This window comes from Myotis myotis, unplaced genomic scaffold, assembly GCF_014108235.1.
Source record: "Myotis myotis isolate mMyoMyo1 unplaced genomic scaffold, mMyoMyo1.p scaffold_m19_p_5, whole genome shotgun sequence".
In the NCBI taxonomy this organism is placed as follows: Eukaryota; Metazoa; Chordata; class Mammalia; order Chiroptera; family Vespertilionidae; genus Myotis; species Myotis myotis.
Window position 1 is genome coordinate 88,692,020 of NW_023416357.1, and position 18,072 is coordinate 88,710,091.

General features: G+C 44.1%; 1 protein-coding gene and 1 long non-coding RNA gene across 3 annotated transcripts in view; one reads left to right on the forward strand and one right to left on the reverse strand.

The window, feature by feature from the left end:
- Window positions 1-234: 234 nt before the first annotated feature.
- TMC5 (transmembrane channel like 5) overlaps window positions 235-18,072 on the reverse strand; it is a 43,521-nt gene continuing 25,683 nt past the window's right edge. For both annotated transcript variants that reach the window (XM_036308803.1, XM_036308804.1), the window contains 10 exons: window positions 17,197-17,275; window positions 16,322-16,419; window positions 14,711-14,806; window positions 9,942-10,017; window positions 9,628-9,761; window positions 7,458-7,631; window positions 5,312-5,390; window positions 2,706-2,810; window positions 1,474-1,516; window positions 235-832 (listed from right to left, as the gene is read on the reverse strand). In XM_036308803.1, coding sequence (XP_036164696.1) covers window positions 786-832; window positions 1,474-1,516; window positions 2,706-2,810; window positions 5,312-5,390; window positions 7,458-7,631; window positions 9,628-9,761; window positions 9,942-10,017; window positions 14,711-14,806; window positions 16,322-16,419; window positions 17,197-17,275 — 931 coding nt within the window. In that variant the 3' untranslated portion in view covers window positions 235-785. The remainder of the gene's footprint in view (window positions 833-1,473; window positions 1,517-2,705; window positions 2,811-5,311; window positions 5,391-7,457; window positions 7,632-9,627; window positions 9,762-9,941; window positions 10,018-14,710; window positions 14,807-16,321; window positions 16,420-17,196; window positions 17,276-18,072) is intronic.
- Window positions 818-4,085, forward strand: LOC118656062. Its single transcript, XR_004967480.1, has 3 exons — window positions 818-1,585; window positions 1,997-2,059; window positions 2,462-4,085. It is a non-coding gene; the product is annotated as an uncharacterized LOC118656062 (long non-coding RNA).

Consider the following 18,072-nt stretch of genomic DNA (forward strand, 5'->3'; position numbering starts at 1 on the left):
GTGAATCATTTGGCAAATCTGCAAAAAGAATGCTATCTATATGTGTATGCATAGGTATACACACACACACACACACACACACACACACACACATATTTATTCCCCACAGAAACATATACATACATATATATATTCCACACATACCACTGGTCTCATGTTTGGTTCAACATAAGACTTTGATGGTCACATATAAAACCTCACAGGTCAGAGTCCTGTCCACACCCACATCCCCGTCCAACCCCAAAGACTCATGTACTTCATATGCAACAGACTTCATAGATGAGACCCCTGTTTGTATTTCACTTTTGGAATATTTTTAGTTCAAAGTCATGAACAAATGCAGGTCCCACAACTGAGAGGCATCACACCCCTGACAGAGGACCACGTTTTTATTCAGGCTGTACCACTTGTCTGAGCACCACTTTCCAAACCTTTGCCAGGTCTGGGAGGTCTGGGGGGAGGGATTTCTAAGGACCAATAACTCATATGCACATCTCTTAACGATAAAATACATCATTCCCAGGTTATCTTTTCCAAGGTTTCTGTGAACTAGTTAAAATATTACGACAGTCTTTATTAGAAAATCCCAAATGTTTTATCTTAAAAAAATCAGCAATTCAAGTGTTAAATAGCAGCAGGGAATGGCCAATTTTACTTCAGTATTTACATTGTGGTCAGTTTCTACTCCTACCAGATGGCTTGAATTTTCTTCCAAGAAGCTCCAAACGTTGTTGCATCTTTATCTTCTGTCCTTTTTGATTGTTGTCTGGCCACCACAATAATCCTCAGGCCTTTGGACTATTTTCTTGAACTGACCTCCTAAATCGCAGGTCTGGGTTTGACACAGGAAAGAGAAGTTAGCACAGACACACCCTGCCCCAGCTCTCCAAGGGAAAGGCCAAATTGGCCTTCAAGAGAGCTCAGCTTCTCATGCCTTCCTTGCCTCCTCCTTTTAAGTTTCTTCAGCGCTGCCCCTTGAACTCCCATCATTGGATAAGTCTCAGTAAATGCTATCCCCCAAAAGATGAGTTGATCGGTTTGTTTGTTTCCTCCCCGGCATTCATTCCCCTCTGGCATCAGCCACAGGTTTTCTTAGGGAAGCCACTCTCCCCCAGTCCCAGTCCCTGTGGTCTGTACGGTTGTTCCACCTGCGTCTACAGATGAGGCCGGTGACTCAGCTCTGGCCAGTTGACAGAAGAAGCTGAGAAAGCTGCCTTGCAATTATTAGGAAGCGCCTCCTTGAGAAAGGAGCTGACATGGAAAACAACTGAACAGAAAGAAACCAGGTTCTTGTGACATATTGTGAGCCCCGGCTGTTAAAGCAAGAATTACTCTTGGGTTTTTGCTAAAGCCACTTTGGGTAGGTTCTTGCAATTGAACGAGTAACTGATTCATGAGCAGCTCTGACCCTCTACCTTGGGGTTTGTCCTCTAGGTAAATTAGGTCTTCTTTGGCGCCAATTGGGTTACTCACCATGAGCAGCTTCATGTTCCCTGCTGTGCAAAGGGGCCGGCTCCTGAAAGAGAAGAAAAGAGGCAGCCTTATCACTGGAAAAGAGCCCAGGTCCTGTTGCATTGTTGGGAAGGTATGTGCACCCCCCTCCCCCCCAATTTTAAAATGGAGAGGTGACAGATTAAAATGGAGAGGTGACAGATTAAAATGGAGAGGTGACAAGGCTCAACCATAGAAACATCAAACATGTTTTGTTGTGTTCTTTAGGGGCTGTGATTCCATTCATTCTCCCCCCGCCCCCACTTCGTGTCACAGAGCAGTTACACTATGCCAGGTAACAGATTAGGACCTGGGGCTGCAAGGCCATCGACATGGTCCCTGCCTCCACAGGATTTAGAGTTGAGCCTCTAGAACCCTAAATGGTGCTGATAGTATTAATCGCACAGATAGTAATTGACACAACAGTTCCTTCTGACAAAGTCTTAACTTCCAGAACTAGTGGCGTCTGAATAAGATGGGTTTGCTGTTTATCTGTATCTTCCAGGTCACCAGGGAAGCCAGCATAGGCTCTGGAATCAGGGTGCCAGGCATCTCATACGCCCTCCTGGTAAGAGTGAGACTAGTAAACTCTTAAGAGAGTGATGTGGCAATATCTATTAACATTATTATGTGGCCATCCTATGGCTGAAATACTTGCCTAAAATAATTATAACAAAAATGTTTCATTATGTACTGTTTGTGATCTTAAAAAACATGAAAACAATCCAAATGTCCAAATATGTACAGACTGAAACAATGTCTGAGATATTAAGGGTGGGGGGAGTTATGATACATGTGTATACTATAACCCCTCTTTTGTAAAAAAATAAATAAAAATGTGAGATGCATGTAGTATGCTTGCAGCTGCCTAGGGGGAAGATCGGGAAGAATATACATTAATGTAGAGGGGTGAGATTTCAGGGCACTTCTCATCACGGTGGGATATACTTTCGTATGATTCAATTTATAGGAAGGATGGATGCAAACTGCATGAGGACAACACCTTTGCTGTGTTCACCACAATAGTCCAGCACCTAGAGCAAGGCCAGGCCTGGAAAGTGTTGAATGAGTGAGTACGGTTTTTTAAATACAAAATACAGAAATGTGTAAACACAGAAGGTGAAGTGCCCTCATGTGATTCTAGTTCCCTGATGTCCTTTGCACAGGGAGGCAAGTAGGGGTCACAGGGATCCCAAGGCGGCCTCCAGCCTCACCTCCACGTCTGTCCTTTCCAGTGTGAGCGAGCTGGGGTTTGCTCTCCTCTCTGTGTCCTGCAGCTTAGTCAACTTTTCTATCAGGAACATTTTATCTTTGCCCTCCTGCCAAGAAGAAAAAGGAAAAGGAGAACATGGAGGATGAATGGTGATGTGGAGTTGAGAAGCAAATGAAGGGAAGGCTTATTTGTAGGCAGGTAGGGTCCATTGGATGGATATTGCCGCCATGTTTTTTCTTGATGAAATAAAACATGTCATAGTAAAGCCAAGTGATCCCCCAAAGCCTTCCTGAATTAGGATATTCTCCTCTAAAGCAATTCCCCTAGCAGGCTTGAGTAGCAGCCTTCTCCAGCCTGGATGCTAGAAGCAGCTTACATGCCACTGTCAAAGGTCTAGGACAAATGGTTTATTGTCTCTCCCTTCTTGGCATTCCCTCTGCCCCAGAACCCTGCGTGGGCACCCAGCATTGCCTGGGTCTGCCCTGTCCTCCCACTGAGAATGTCAAAGCTTATAGCTCTGCATCTAAGGACATCAAATCTATTTCATTTGTCAAAGTTATCTATGTCAATGGAATAGACCGAGTTAAATAATCCCCTAGTTGGGAAGGGGAAGGAAGGAAGAGGGTATGCCTTCCCCAGGGGGGTGAGTTGCTTTCCTGTGAACCTGTTGCAGATAAGAGAGTGGTATGTTCCACCTGAGTTGAGGTGGGCTAGCGAGCACCATTGATGGTCTGTCTAGTCCAGGTGAATCCAGGTCCCATGCCCTCGTTTTTCCTTCAATTTTCACTCGTTAATTTTAGTTTCCACTAGTGGATCTCGCTTGTAACAATTATTACTGTGCTGTTTGTTTTATGATGATTTTCTGTTCCCCTCATTCCTTCTACATTTATTAATTGGAAATCTTCTCTACGGAAGCACTGAATTTGGGAATGCAAGGTAATCAAGTCATTGGTGAGCAAAAGTCTTCTTTTATAGAGTTCCAGCTAATATATGCAGAAGAATTCTAGAATCAGAGTATCACTATTTTGTAATCCATAATGAAATAAATGGATCTTCTCTAGGCAGTACTCATCAAAGGCTGCCAAGGCCATTAGAGATAAGGCTGATGAGCTTTATAATGGATGAGTCAGGCTAACAAAGCACTGATTGCTCTTAACATCACACACAAAAAAGACAATCACATTTTATACCTCAAATGCCATAAGATGCTCATAGCATCATCTATGAAGTATTCTGGCTAAAAAGTTGAGCTAGACTCTAATCAGATCTCTACATCTCACCACTAGTTTACAGGAAATAAAAAGTAAAAAGAACCTGACTGGCATGACTCAGTGGTTGAGCATGAACCTATGAGCCAGGAGGTCACGGTTCGATTCCTGGTCAGGGCACATGCCTGGGTTGCAGGCTCGATCCCCAGTAGGGGCTGTGCAGGAGACAGCCAATCAATAATTCTCTCTCATCTTTGATGTTCCTCTCTCCCTCTCCCTTCCTCTCTGAAATCAATAAAAAAATATATTTAAAAAGTAAAAAGAAACATGCCAACCCAGCTGTTGTGTCTCAGTGGTTGAGCATTGACCCATGAACCAAGCGGTCACTGGTTTGATTCCTGGTCAGAGCACATGCCCAAGTTGTGGGCTTGATCCCCAGTAGGGGGAGTGCAGGAGGCAGCCAATCGATGATGCTTCTCTCTGTTTCTATCTCTCTATCCCTCTCCCTTTCCCTCTCTCTAAAAAAATCAATAAAAACATTAAAAAAAACAAACACCCCAAAACATGCCAAACACCACAGGTTGAAAATCAGATATATCCAGAATGTGGGAATTATTACAACACAGTGACCTGCTTTCTTCAACAATAAATGGCAGGAGAAGAGAACAGTTATAGATTGAAAGACACATTAAAGACATACCAACCAAATACAACATATGGCACTTTTTCAGAACCAGATTTAAACAACCCTAATGTAAAAAGACACTTAATGATACAATTGGGAAATCTGACCATTGACTGGATATTGGATGATAGTAAGGAATTATTAAGTTTTCTTTCTGGTGTGATGATTGGTATTGTGGTTCTCTTTCTTTAAAAGTCTGTATATCTTAGGCATATAGAAGTTTTTACAGATAAAATGCTATAAAGTCTAGGATTTTCTTTAAAATAACCCAGAGATTTGCAGTGAAGGGATTGCTGCCCTGGCAGGTGTTTCCCAGTGGTTATAGCATCGGCTTGTGCAGCAAAGGGTCGCGGGTTCAATTCCTGGTCAAGGGAATGACCTGTGTTGCAGGTTCTCTCCTCAGCCCCAGTCAGGGCGAGTGTGCGAGGCAGCCAGTCGATGTGCCTCTCTCACATAGATGTTTCTCTCCCCCCTCCCATGCCCACTCCTTTCCCCCCTTCCATGCTCTATAAAAAACAACGGAAAAAATATCCTCATGTGAGGATTACCAACAACAACAAGAAAAAAGAAGATACAATTGCTGATGGTTGTCCGGGTGGGTTGTGGGCAGGTGGGGGCTCATGTTACTATTCTGTTTGGGAATATGTTTGAAAATTTCCATTATAAAATGTTAAAAAGGGGGAGAGGATAACAGATGGGTCCAGCAGAACTTACATTAATGATCTGTTCATGGAGCAGCCTGATCATAATCTTCCTTCCCTCTGTGATCTGCCAGTAAAGATAGGTGATGATTCTGGAAGAGACGAGAAGAAAGAATGGCAGGCATTTTTCAGGCTCTGAATTACAATCGGGTGCAAAGGAATGAAAACATTTACTTGAAAATAGATTTGTTCCTGAAAAGTTGTGTCTGGTTGAGTGATAGGGTGAGTACATTATAGCAATGGCTGTCCCCATTCTGCACACGGAATCACCTGAGAGGTGGTAAAAGGACTCACGCCATGGCCCATCCTCAGATCAATTCATTGAGCTTCTCTGACTGTGGGGCCAGACATCACTATTTTAAAAATGTACATGATTCTAATGTGCAGCCAGCATTTATGAATCTGGACGGTGTTATTCAGACTTGAATGTGACACAAATTTCCTGGGACTTTGTTAAAATGCAGGTGCTGGTTCTGCAGGTCTAGGGTAGGGCCTGAGATTCCACATTTCATTTTTTTTAAAATACATGTTTTATTGATTTCAGAGAGGAAGGGAGAGGGAAAGAGATAGAAACATCAATGATGAGAGAGAAGCATTGATTGGCTGCCTCCTGCACGCCCCCTACTGAGGATCGAGCCCACAACCCAAGCATGTGCCCTTGACTGGAATCAAACCTGGGACCCTTCAGTCCGTAGGCCGGTGCTCTATCCACTGACCCAAACTGGCTAAGGCAGATTCCAGATTTCTAACAAGGTCCCCAGTGAATTAGGAGTTTGAAGGAGCAAGACACTCAGAGAACTTGCCATTTAAAAAAAATATATACTTTTATTGATTTCAGACAGGAAGGGAGAGGGAGAGAGAGAAACATCAATGATGAGAGAGAATCATTGGTTGGCTGCCTCTTGCATGCCCCCTACTGGAGATCGAGTCCGCAATCTGGGCATGTGCCCTTGACTGGAATCAAATTCAGGACCCTTGAGCCCACAGGCCGACACTCTATCCACTGAGCCAAGCCGGCTAGGGCAGAACTTTCCATTTTAAAGAGGCCAATGGAAACCTAGTGTTGGGGAGGAAGGCCTGACGGAGAGCCGTGTGTGTGTGTGTGTGTGTGTGTGTGTGTGTGTGTGTCTCCACACAAGTACCTGCAATCTCAGATGCCATCAGGGCTGGGCTTCCAAGAGGGGCAGCCATTAGTCAGCCAACCAGGTGTTCATACAGGAAACGGGCCCAGTCTTGTCAGATCTACTTTTTTTTTTTTTTTTTTTTTTTTTTTTTTTTTTTAACAAGAAGTCAGAAGTTGATCTTTTTCTATTTGAAAATGAAAATATACTATCCTATGTATCAATAATGCCCAACCCATTTTAATACATTATAGTCTCAGAAGGAATCACACATATAATTCTCATATCTTTTTTTTAAAAAAATTTTAGTTTCATGTTTTCTCTTATGAGGGGCAAAGCAGGTATTGCTTTCTTCATAAAACAGGCAAAAAAACACCTCACCACACTCTAAGATAATATTAAACATTAAAAAAAATCACCTCACCTGCCGGTTTGGCCGGTGTGGCTCAGCGGTTGAGCATTGACCCTGAACCAGGAGATCAAGGTTCAATTTCTGGTCAGGGTACATGCCAGGTCCCCAGTAGGGGGCATGCAGGGGGCAGCCAACCAATGATTCTTTCTCATCATTGAAGTTTCTATTTCTTTCTCTCCCTTCTTCTCTCTATAATCAATAAAAACATATTTAAAAAAAACCCCAAAACTCAAGGGCAGCCCTGGCTGCTGTGGCTCAGTGGTTGGAGCATTGGCTCAAGCACCAAAGAGTCTTGGGTTCAATTTCTGGTCAGGGGCACATGCCTGAGTTGCAGATTCCATCCCCGGTCCCGGTAACATGTGGGAGGCAACCAATCAATGTTGCCTTACACTGATCCCTCTTTTTCTCTCTCCCTCCCTTCTTCCCTTCTGCTCTCTCTAAAAAAATCAATGGAAAAAATATCCTTGGGTGAGGATTAACAACAAATAAACAAACAAAACTCAGGGGCCGAGTCAGGATCATCCAGAACACTGAGCTATTCTGTAGCCCTTTGTTTTCCCACCAGACATCCCTGTGGCTGTCTGCATGTTGTGTCAGTAAAGTGTTTGCCAAGGTGCCCCACTCACAATACGATAAGGGTGAGGATGAAAAAGAAGTGCACGCTGCCGATGAGATTCCGGTAGATCCAGACCACCCACAGGTAGCTGGGGCTTTTACTCAGGGTGTCGATCCAGCTGTAAATGGAGTGAATGAAGAAGGGCAGTCCTCTAAACGGGCCACAATCAGCGGACGGTTTCAATCTGGTAAAACAAGGGACAGAAAAACGCCTCTAGTGCGAGACTCTGGTCTAGTTTGAACTACACTCAGGCTGCACTTTCTAGGCTCTGGAATCAGCAGTTCTTGCCGGTTCCACCCACACTTCCCTTCCAGAGGAAACCTTCTCCCAGCCCCAGCTGGTGTATTTCATACTCATGACCCACATCCTGAGGACCAGCGCTCAGACAGGAGAATCATCTCCAGTGGTCAGCAAACTCATTAGTCAACAGAGCCAAGTATCAACAGTACAACAATTGAAATTTCTTTTGAGAGCCAAATTTTTTAAACTTAAACTATATAGGTAGGTACATTGTTATTAACTTAATTAGGGTACTCCTAAGGCTTAGGAAGAGCCACACTCAAGGGGCCAAAGAGCCGCATGTGGCTTGCGAGCCGCAGTTTGCCGACCACGGATCTGAGCCAACAGTAGTCAATTCATGGCAGCCTCTGTGGTACCCCGGCTCAAAGAAATGAACTGGGGCAGCCAGATTCTCTTTCTTGGGGACTTGAACTCAGAAATATGAAGAGGGGACCCTGTAATCTATGGAACCTGAAGGTGTGGCAATGATGGCCACGGGCACTCAGTTGTTATGAACAAGCAGAAACTAGAGGGCAACAAGGGACTGGTCAGGAAGAAACACCAAAAAGAGTAACAAGGACATTGTGAAGCAGAGTAGCCTGCTCTGAAGCCACTTGAATTGCCAATGGTTCCAGTTCCACATGTATCCTAAAAACCAACCCTCTCTCCCTCCATTCATTCATTCATTCATTCTAGTTTTACTGCACTTGTACCAGGCACTGTGCTAGAGATACTTAGCCCTGGAGAATCCATAGTAAACAAAACAGACATGGTACCTGCCCTCGCAGATCTCTGTTCTAGTGGGAAAGATGGACAACCAATGAGCAAACAATTAACGAAGATTCAAACAAACGCATTTCTGACTGTGAACTATGGAATGAAGAAAAGAAATTGGCCTGGGAGAAAGCAGGGGTGGAACTGACAATAGACAAGGATGGTCCTGAAGGTCAGAGTTTGGAGATGACTTTGGAGCCAAGAAGCAGAGGATGGAAAGAAGGTCTCTAAGCAAAGGGGGTGGGGAGAGCTCTTCAAATAGAGAACGCTACTCCACGTGGGGAGGAGCTCTCAGAGTCTCAGGAATGGAGCAAGAGCTGTGGGGCCAAAGGAGGAAGGAGCCGATGGGGGTGAGGTTGGAGAAGTAGGAGAGAGCCTGATCAGACAGTGCCTTTCAGTTTATTTAGATGCAGTTCTGTTCTCCAGGTGGAGGAACTAGCCTTTCTCCATTTTTCAGAAAGTGAGGAAGCTGAGCCAGTCATGAGGGTGGGCCCCTAACTCAGACTTATTCCCTCCCTTGGATGTAGTGTCTGTTGGTTAGCCAGGGAATCTGGGGTTCAACACTGCCTTGAGCATGTCTCTTTACTCTGATGGTTTGACATCTGGGGCTCTACTGATCCTGGAGAGACTGCCATTCCCTGGGCTATCCTACAAACTCAGTCTCTCATGTGCAAACCAACCAATCCAGAGCCAGCATTCCACCCTCTATCAAGCTCTCACACCTTGGGTCATTATTCTCCTGCCCCAATCACCTCAAGGGCAGATATCTGGCAACTCCAGACAACCCCAATACCCCAGAGCCCGCTGAAATTATTCAAACTAGCCAGTCCTTACCCTGCCTCACCATTCCTTCCCATGGAAGCCACAATAAAGGCTCTTGCCCACCTTTCCCCATTGCCCCTTCTGCCTCCTGAGCTACGCTGGTGCCTGCCCATGTGCCCCCTCCGTCCTTTGTGGTGGGGTGTGCCCCCTCTTGGGGATCTGTGAGTATAACAAATTATCTTTTCAGTGGCAGTCAGTTCCTGATCTGTCGGCCTCACCAAATCTGAATAATAATAAAACCTACATTTTAAAACACCCACCCAACCCCAGCTCTCAAACCTCATCCTAAGGCCGCCATCTCCTACCTCCAGATGGTGATGGCCAGGGTGCACAGGACCCCAGTGAAGGACGGGAAAAAGAGCAAGAAGATGAAGAAAGTCATCATCTGTGAGGCCCGCCAGGCTTTGCTCGGAGGCTGGAAATTCATCATCAGGCTGATCTGAAGAGAGAGGAGTGGCCGCCTACCATCTGTGAGCAGGCCAGGGGGACCCCAGCCAGACACTGGCTTCCCGAAAACCTTCTCAGCCCACCTCCACACCCTCCCACTCCTGATTCCAACCACCACGGGATCACATGTGACTGAGCCACGCTGATTGGTTCCGACTTCAGACTGACTCACATTTTTGACGTAAAACATGATGAAAAGAGTAATCATTTGGATAAAGGGCAGCAGAGGGCAGAAGAAGGTTCCAATCCTGTGAGGGAGAGAGGGTGAGTGTCAGAGATCAGGGGAGACATGTGGTGGGGGCATAGAGGGGTGTGGAGGGAACGGAAAGGGGGTGTTATGGGCTGTATCATGTCCCTCAAAAACTCAAATATTCAAGTTCTAACCCCAGTATTTCAGAATGTGACTGTATTTGGAGATAGGGCCTTAAAATGGGTGGGCCCTAATCCAGTCCTCTGAAAGAAGAGGTTAGAACACAGACACATAGAGGGAAGACCATGTGAAGACACAGGGAAAAGATGGTCTTCTACAAGCCAAGGAGAGAGGTCTCAGAAGAACCAACCCCGTGGACACCGGACACCGTGATCTTGGACTTCTAGCCTCCAGAACTATGAGGAAATCAATGTGTGTTGTTCAAGGCCCCTGGTCTGGGTTTCTTTGTTATGAGAGTCTAATAAACTAATGCAGAGGGAGACTGCTTCCATCCCTACACCCTCGGCAAGTTCCTCCCACCATACCCAGTATCCACAGCTGCTCCCTTCCCAGCTCTGGAAAAGAGGTTTTGCAGAGAACCCCACCCACACAGACACGAAACCACCAGATGTCCTGAGCAAGCGCTAACCGAGGCGCCCCAAATGTGAAACATGCCACCCTCCTCCCTCCATGGTACCCAGAAGGTCTGAGAGCCTGCAGGGACTGACATTAAACTACATCGAGTTACAAATGAGAAGGCACTCCCTCTTCCACAATCCTCCGTGCTCCGGAGTCCAAAAGAAGATCTCAGTTTGGTGCCAGAATCTCTTTAACTCGTAACATATGCCAACCTCCCATTTTGTTGAAAAAAGGAGGCGGTTTCTGACTGGCCCTTAGCAGACAGCAGCATTTAGCTAGAATGTCATGACTGCTTGTGATGAGATTAATTTTATTTTCCAAGTTACTCGCAATGTCTGTCAAATGACACTGGTTTTTCATTTTCTAATTATAAAACGAACACTCCTTTAAAAATGTATTTAAGCTTGCCCGGCCAGTGTTGCTCAGTGGTTGAGGGTCGACCTATGAACTTGGAGGTCATGGTTTGATTCCTGGTGAGGACACATGTCTAGGTTGCAGTCTCAATCCCCCGTAGAGGGCATGCAGGAAGCAGTCGATCAGTGATTCTCTCTCATCATTGATGTCTCAAGCTCTCTCTCCCTCTCCCTTCCTCTCTGAAATCAATAAAAATATTTTTTAAAAATGTATTTAAGCTTTAAAAATAATATTAAGTAAAAAAGAGTACAGGTGATATGTGGATATGCCAATAATAGGCAGGCTGGTGTACAAAAGACTGAAGTTTGGGAAACACTTTCCTCACCTTACCTCTACCATTATCCCTAACATCACTCAATTTCTGTCATTATATTATCCTCTTTTAGAGCTCATCATCAAAGGCAATAGTCTCCTAAAACCCACGGAGGCTAAATCTATAATTGCCACTGAGAAAAGAAAAGAGGTGTGTATTTTCAATTGTGCTTATTTATGAGTTATTAGCAAAAACCTTAAAGGCCCAACAGTGATGGCGAACCTTTTGAGCTCGGCGTGTCAGCATTTTGAAAAACCCTAACTTAACTCTGGTGCCGTGTCACATATAGAAATTTTTTGATATCTGCAACCATAGTAAAACAAAGACTTATATTTTTGATATTTATTTTATATATTTAAATGCCATTTAACAAAGAAAAAACAACCAAAAAAATGAGTTCGCGTGTCACCTCTGACACACGTGTCATAGATTCGCCATCACTGGCCTAGAAGTAATAATGGCCATCTCTGATTGTAACTTTCTCCCACTTATAAAACATTTCTGAGTCAGGTACTCACTCTGCTTCTCATTTAATCCCCACTTAAACCTGTGAAATAGGTAGACAGACAGGAGTAGAGTAGGACGGGTGCTGAAGGTCACCAGGTGCAAAGCTTGGGGTGCCTAGCAATGGACAATTGTAGGATGGAATCTTGCCTCCAGGGTGACTTTTCCTCCCCTTTCATATTACTAGTCATGAGGTTTAGATCCCCTGACCTTTCATATTGCTAGTCATGTGGCAGACCCCCTTAGAGGAGGAGCTAGGTGCTGGAGAATACAAGCCCTTGCACCAGCGATCCCTGAAGCATTAAGCCCTAGAGATAACATCTAGGCAGCAGTTGTTTCAGCCCCAGGCCCAGAAAAGCAGCAAAGCCAGGCATTGCTCACTAGGGCCAGCTGCATTGAATGACTTCCTGCACGGGCACTGGCCAATCAGTGGAGACCACAACCCTGGAAAGCTGATGAATATTCTATTGAGATCCTCTCCTGGGACCTTCCCTTAAAAGCCCCTAGGACAGAGGGCCAAGCCCTCTCTGGAACAAGGCTCTTTCTGGAACACGTGGGAGCCTTTCCACATTTATATCCCTGCTTTCTTTCTTTTAAGTTCCAAGAGCCCTTCTTTTGCCTCTGTAAATTGTTTCCTGAGCCCACAGAGGGCCTGTTGGCTCACTTCTCCCACAGCTCACATCTCTCTCTGTGACGAACTATGTGAGTCTTGGCTCTGAATTCCTTCTTAGCCAGCACTCAAATACCGTACCAAGGTTGCTGAACCAAACTCCAATCTCAGGTAATATTCTGAACATTATCACTTCCATTGACAGATTAGAAAACTGTTTAGAGGGCATTTAATTAACTTGCCCAAAGGCATCCCGTTGGTTGATATAATGTGGGTGAAAGGCTTTCATAAGTTGCCCAGTTGTCAGGGCATAACCTGCAATGTACAAATACATCACCTAAACCACATAAAGAAAAAGTCCTCACTACCTCTAAAAAGAAATTCATTGACATTAGTGAGTTATTTGAAGATGGCTAAATCACCCAGGGCAACTTTAAAGAGTCGGAAAATAAATCACTTTACAGCTAGATGGCATATTGAAGATTGCAATGTAGTTTCCATATATCATCTGACTCAATCCTGAACACAATTCAAAGGCAGCTATGATTATGTGAATTTTATTTTTACTCTAGTTAACCCAGACCCGAGAATATTTTTCCATTGACTCTTTTTTTTAGAGAGAATGGAAGGGAGGTCGAGACACGGAGAGAGAAACATCGATGTGAGGGAGACACATAGATTGGTTGCCCTCTGCATGTGCCCCGACCAGGACTGGGAATTGAGCCTGTAACTGAGGTACATGCCCTTGACCAGAATCAAATCTGGGACCCTTCAGATAGGGCTGACGCTCTATCCACTGGGCAAAACTGGCTAGAGCTATTATGTGCATTTTACAGATGAGGAGACAGGCTCAGAGAAGCTCAGTGACCTCAGTGAGGAGCAGAGCCAGCCCCAGAATCCAAGTTTCTTTGTTATGGCAGCCTAATAAACTAATACAGGGGGAACCTGCTTCTAATTCCAAATCCCCTACTTTCAAATTAGCAATGCCCCAACGGATGGAATCTGGGATACACCATACAGAATTCTGGCCTTAATAACATCATGTTAAGATAAATAAAAGTAGTCACTGGCTATTGGTTTGAGTTTCTAGGTGAGCTTGTTAAATATATTTTTTAAATATTTTATTGATTTTTTACAGAGAGGAAGGGAGAGGGATAGAGAGCCAGAAACATCAATCAGCTGCCTCCTGCACACCCCCTATTGGGGATGTGCCCGCAACCAAGGTACTTGCCCCTGACTGGAATCGAACCTGGGACCCTTCAGTTCACAGGCCAACGCTCTATCCACTGAGCCAAACCGGTTAGGGCGCTTGTTAAATATTTGATGCAATTAGCTGGCTAGTCTCAAAAGACACATGTGCACCCACCGGCACACATGCACATACATAGCTGCTAAGACAGGCCACAAACCCTCAAGGCTACAGAGGCCCCATCCGGTGTTACTACATCAGTGAGTGTAGCAGACCAGGTATAAGAAATAAACAGCCCTCCTGCCTTTATTTTCCCACTTCTATTAAAACATCCATCAATGCAAAGTAAAATTTTCTACCATAAGAAAACGAATACCGGAAGGGCAACAAGAAATGGCAAATCTATGTTGGGAAGATAATAGCGAGGGGGGAACTATGGCAAATTGGAGGGGCTCAGCCCAGCTCCAAGACCCAGCCAATTGGTACCATAATGCAGCGGTTCTCAACCTGTGGGTCGCGACCCCTTTGGCGGTCGAACGACCCTTTCACAGGGGTCGCCTAAGACCATCCTGCATATCAGATATTTACATTACGATTCATAACAGTAGCAATATTACAGTTATGAAGTAGCAACGAAAATAATTTTATGGTTGGGTCACAACATGAGGAACTGTATTTAAAGGGCCAGAAGGTTGAAAACCACTGCCATAATGGGAGACGGATACATCTTTTCTTTTTTGGAAGAAGTCAAAAATTTTAAATTTTATATGAAACCTCCTGATTTTTGAATATTGATGGCTGTTTCCAATTTTTAGAAAAAGCACAGTGTGAGATAAGCAAAACACACCTGCAGGCTAGATACGGCCTGAGGCCTCCAGGTTCTATTTTAATTCCTGTTCTATTTTAATTCTTGCCTGAAGTCCTCATAAAGGGAAAAGGATATATGTTCATGGTTCTCACACTGGCTAGACTTGGTATCCCCCGTGCAGCTTTAGAATCAACAGATTCTGTGACTCGCCACCAAGCTCTGAGTCCACAGCAGGCAGGAACCACTGGGCACATGGAAGATTCTCAATACTCACCACACCAGCGTTTGTGCGTAGATCAGTTCTAGGACGTTCCTGGCAATGTCAAACTCCTGTAAGCCAAGGCTTGTGATAAACTGCATCCCAATGATTCTGCGAGAACATATCGAGTTTAGCACCCAAATCCATCAACTCCCTCCTTCAAAAGATTCCCCACAATCAACAAAGGAGACCCTCACCAGTTTGGAATACATTCCTAAGTCCCCTTACAAATTTTTGAAAAGTTCCAAGTACAAGCATGTTTTTGAAGAAATAATGGAAGGAACTGAGGGAAGATGGAATTGACACAAGACATTCAAATGGGTGTGGAGGAGGGAGGTACAGCTAATGTAGTTTAAAAAATTATAGAGAACATTTGTTACCTTATTATTTAAATTATCCCACCTATTATCTTGTTTATACAACTGTTCGCTTGTTAAGCCTTTTTTTATGACCAAATAAACTCAGTCCCTCCCAACCCAAATAAATTGAAATTTTTTCCATTTTTGATTAATGTTGTTGAATTAATGGTCTTTCCCTGCTCCCAAATCCATAAGGAAGGAACTAAGGTTTGCATTTATGCTGAGGAAACTCGAGACCACTTTTATTTCTTCATATAGAAGAGTTGCCAGTAAGAATTGCTGTCAAAATAAACCCCCCAAACTTCTCACCTTTATGTCCATACCCCAGACAGAGGCTGTAATAAAAGTTAGTTTGGGAAGACTGAATGTGAAATTTTGTTATTCAACCTACCCACTGAGGAGAGAATTGGCATTATATCATGCCACCTTATTACTGAGGCAGCTTGTAGAAATATGGAAATGTCTCTAAGGAATGAGATAGTCATGATATTGTTTAAAAATAAATAAATAAATAAATAAAAGGACTACATGTGGGCTAATGACACTGCCTTGATTCTACACATCTTGGTTCTAAAATAAAAATTAGTACCTTAACTAAATCCAATTAAATGAATCATGAGATAAATCTATATGTACTGGCATGGAAAGGTGCCAAAGCATTGTGATCAGATTAACAAAAGCAACCTCCACACTGATTTTTCAGTGTGACCCCATTTTTGTACATCTCTCTATATAAAAGCCTAATATTCAAAGTGTCCCCTTGGGAGTTCGACCAACTGAGAGTTGATCACTCGCTATGATGTGCACTTACCATCAGGGGGTAACGAAGGAAGGCCCCAGCTAGCAGTCGGCAGCCGCTAGGGGCCCTACCCGTGCACGAATTTCATGCACTGGGCCTCTAATACACATATAAAGCAGTACATGCATAGAATAATCTGGAAGAATATACACTAGAATATTAAAATGATCTGTGGGGAATAAGATCTCAAATGGCTCTCCATTTTTGTGTTTTATTCTAGAACATTTTTTTTTTAAAAGAGAAAGTTGGAAAGGGCCAACTGAACCAAAAGGACTTTGACAACAGGACTCTCAGGCCAAGGTGAAAGTTCAGTTAATCCAGAAGAAAACAATATCCCAAAGGACAACCGGCAGATTTAGAACAATGCAGTCTTAGAGAACGTGAAGGGCCCACACTTCCTGCTCAGACGAGGCAATGGCTCCAGTTACAACCCTATGTACTAATCACCCAAGGCAGACAAATACTTACCTCCTCAGGAATTCCCCCAGGAAGGAATCAGCTAGAGAGAACACAAAATCCATCAGAAGGAGCCGGTAGATTTCCTGGCCAATCAGCGTTTCCCAACACTGGAAGGCAAACAAGAGTCAGGCTGTGGGAAGGGGCTGTTGCCTCCGTTCAGTTTCTATCTGTTCCTGGCACCCTGTACTCATGAGGGCATGGCTGGTGGCTCCGCCCCAGTCTGATGGAGTTCTGAGTTCCCAGAAAAGCAGACCCACTCTTGGTAGAAATGCATTATTAGACTGAGTTTGTTTTCAGGGTATTTATTCCTTGTCTGTGATGCTTCTTCCTTCATTAAGGCTTGCCTTCCACATGCATCCAAACTTTCCCTTCTTACTCTCTTTCCTTTAAACACTTGTCATTCCTGTCCCCTATGCCTTCTGGATCCCATTTCTCTGCCAGGGATAATCAGCTTCTTCAGGAGAGCAGGAAGGATCAATGGCTAATGATGCCTCCACTCCTTTTGCTCATTAACCTTATGAAAAATCACTTAACATCTGCTGGATTAAGAAAGTAGCCTAGAGGTGTAGGTAGCCAGCTAGCACAAACTGGAAGGTTGAATTAGTCAGTTTATGAAACTGGCAGTCAGTTACCTCTGCAGGAAGTTCGTACAATGAGCTGATGGACTGAGTAAGAGCTTTTAGATTTGACTGAATGAGGAGAGGGAAGTTTTGGATGGGTGGGTGGATGGATGAATGAATGGATAAATGAATGGACAGATAGAAGAAGATCTTTGCTCTAATATCATGAGCAGAAACTCTTGAGGAATTTGAGGAACTCACTTCCTCTCTGGTGGTCAAAGACTAAGAAACCAAAGTGAAGGCAGAACAGCATGGAAGGCTCACCTCTTCACCAGCCAGGGCCACATTGTGGAGCCAATAGTAACAGAGAATTCCAATGATCGATATTTTCAAAAAGATGTTTCTGAATAACAGGAGAGAAAACAACTATCATTACTGTCTATGGCTGTCATTAGTGCTGTTCGCCAATATTTCCTTTTGGGCACAAAGTAGGATAGAAATTCTTAGCCCACTGTGGTTGAGTGGGGCTACATAGCTGGTTCTGGCAAATGAGTTGTGAGCAAAAGTGATGTGTGTTAATTTATGTCACTTCTAGGCTGGAGCATTTAAACGCCAGGGAGACCCTCCCCACTACCCACCCCAGGAACTTACTGTCTTCCCTCTGGAATGGCCATTAGCAATATTTGATGATTGTTGCTCTCTCAGCCTGGATCCCTGAATAACTGACATGAGCGAAAAACCCTGCCAATCCTCAAGGGGCATGTAGCATGAACAAGAAATAAACCTTTGTTTTTTTTAAGCCACTGAGATTTGGGTCACAGGAGATATTTGTTATCACGGCATAACCTAATTTATTCTGATTGATACACCCTCTTTTGGTGCATCTCAAAATCTGATTTCACTTTTCATTATAATAGTAATCTTCATTGGGTGCTACCATAGACAGTACACTGTGTTAAGCACTTTATTAAAGCATCCCTCTTAATCTGTACAACTCTATCATCAAGTAGATAGCATTTTAGCCTATCTTACCAATGAGGGAACTGAAGCTCAGAGAGATAAAATAACTTGCCCAAGGTCACACAGCTTACTAGGGGCATGAAAAAGATTCAACCTGAGGACCATCTGATTTCACAGCCTCAGTTCTTAAACCCAGGTATTTAAGTCAACAACTGCTGGTTTTAAGATTGGTGGGCTAGG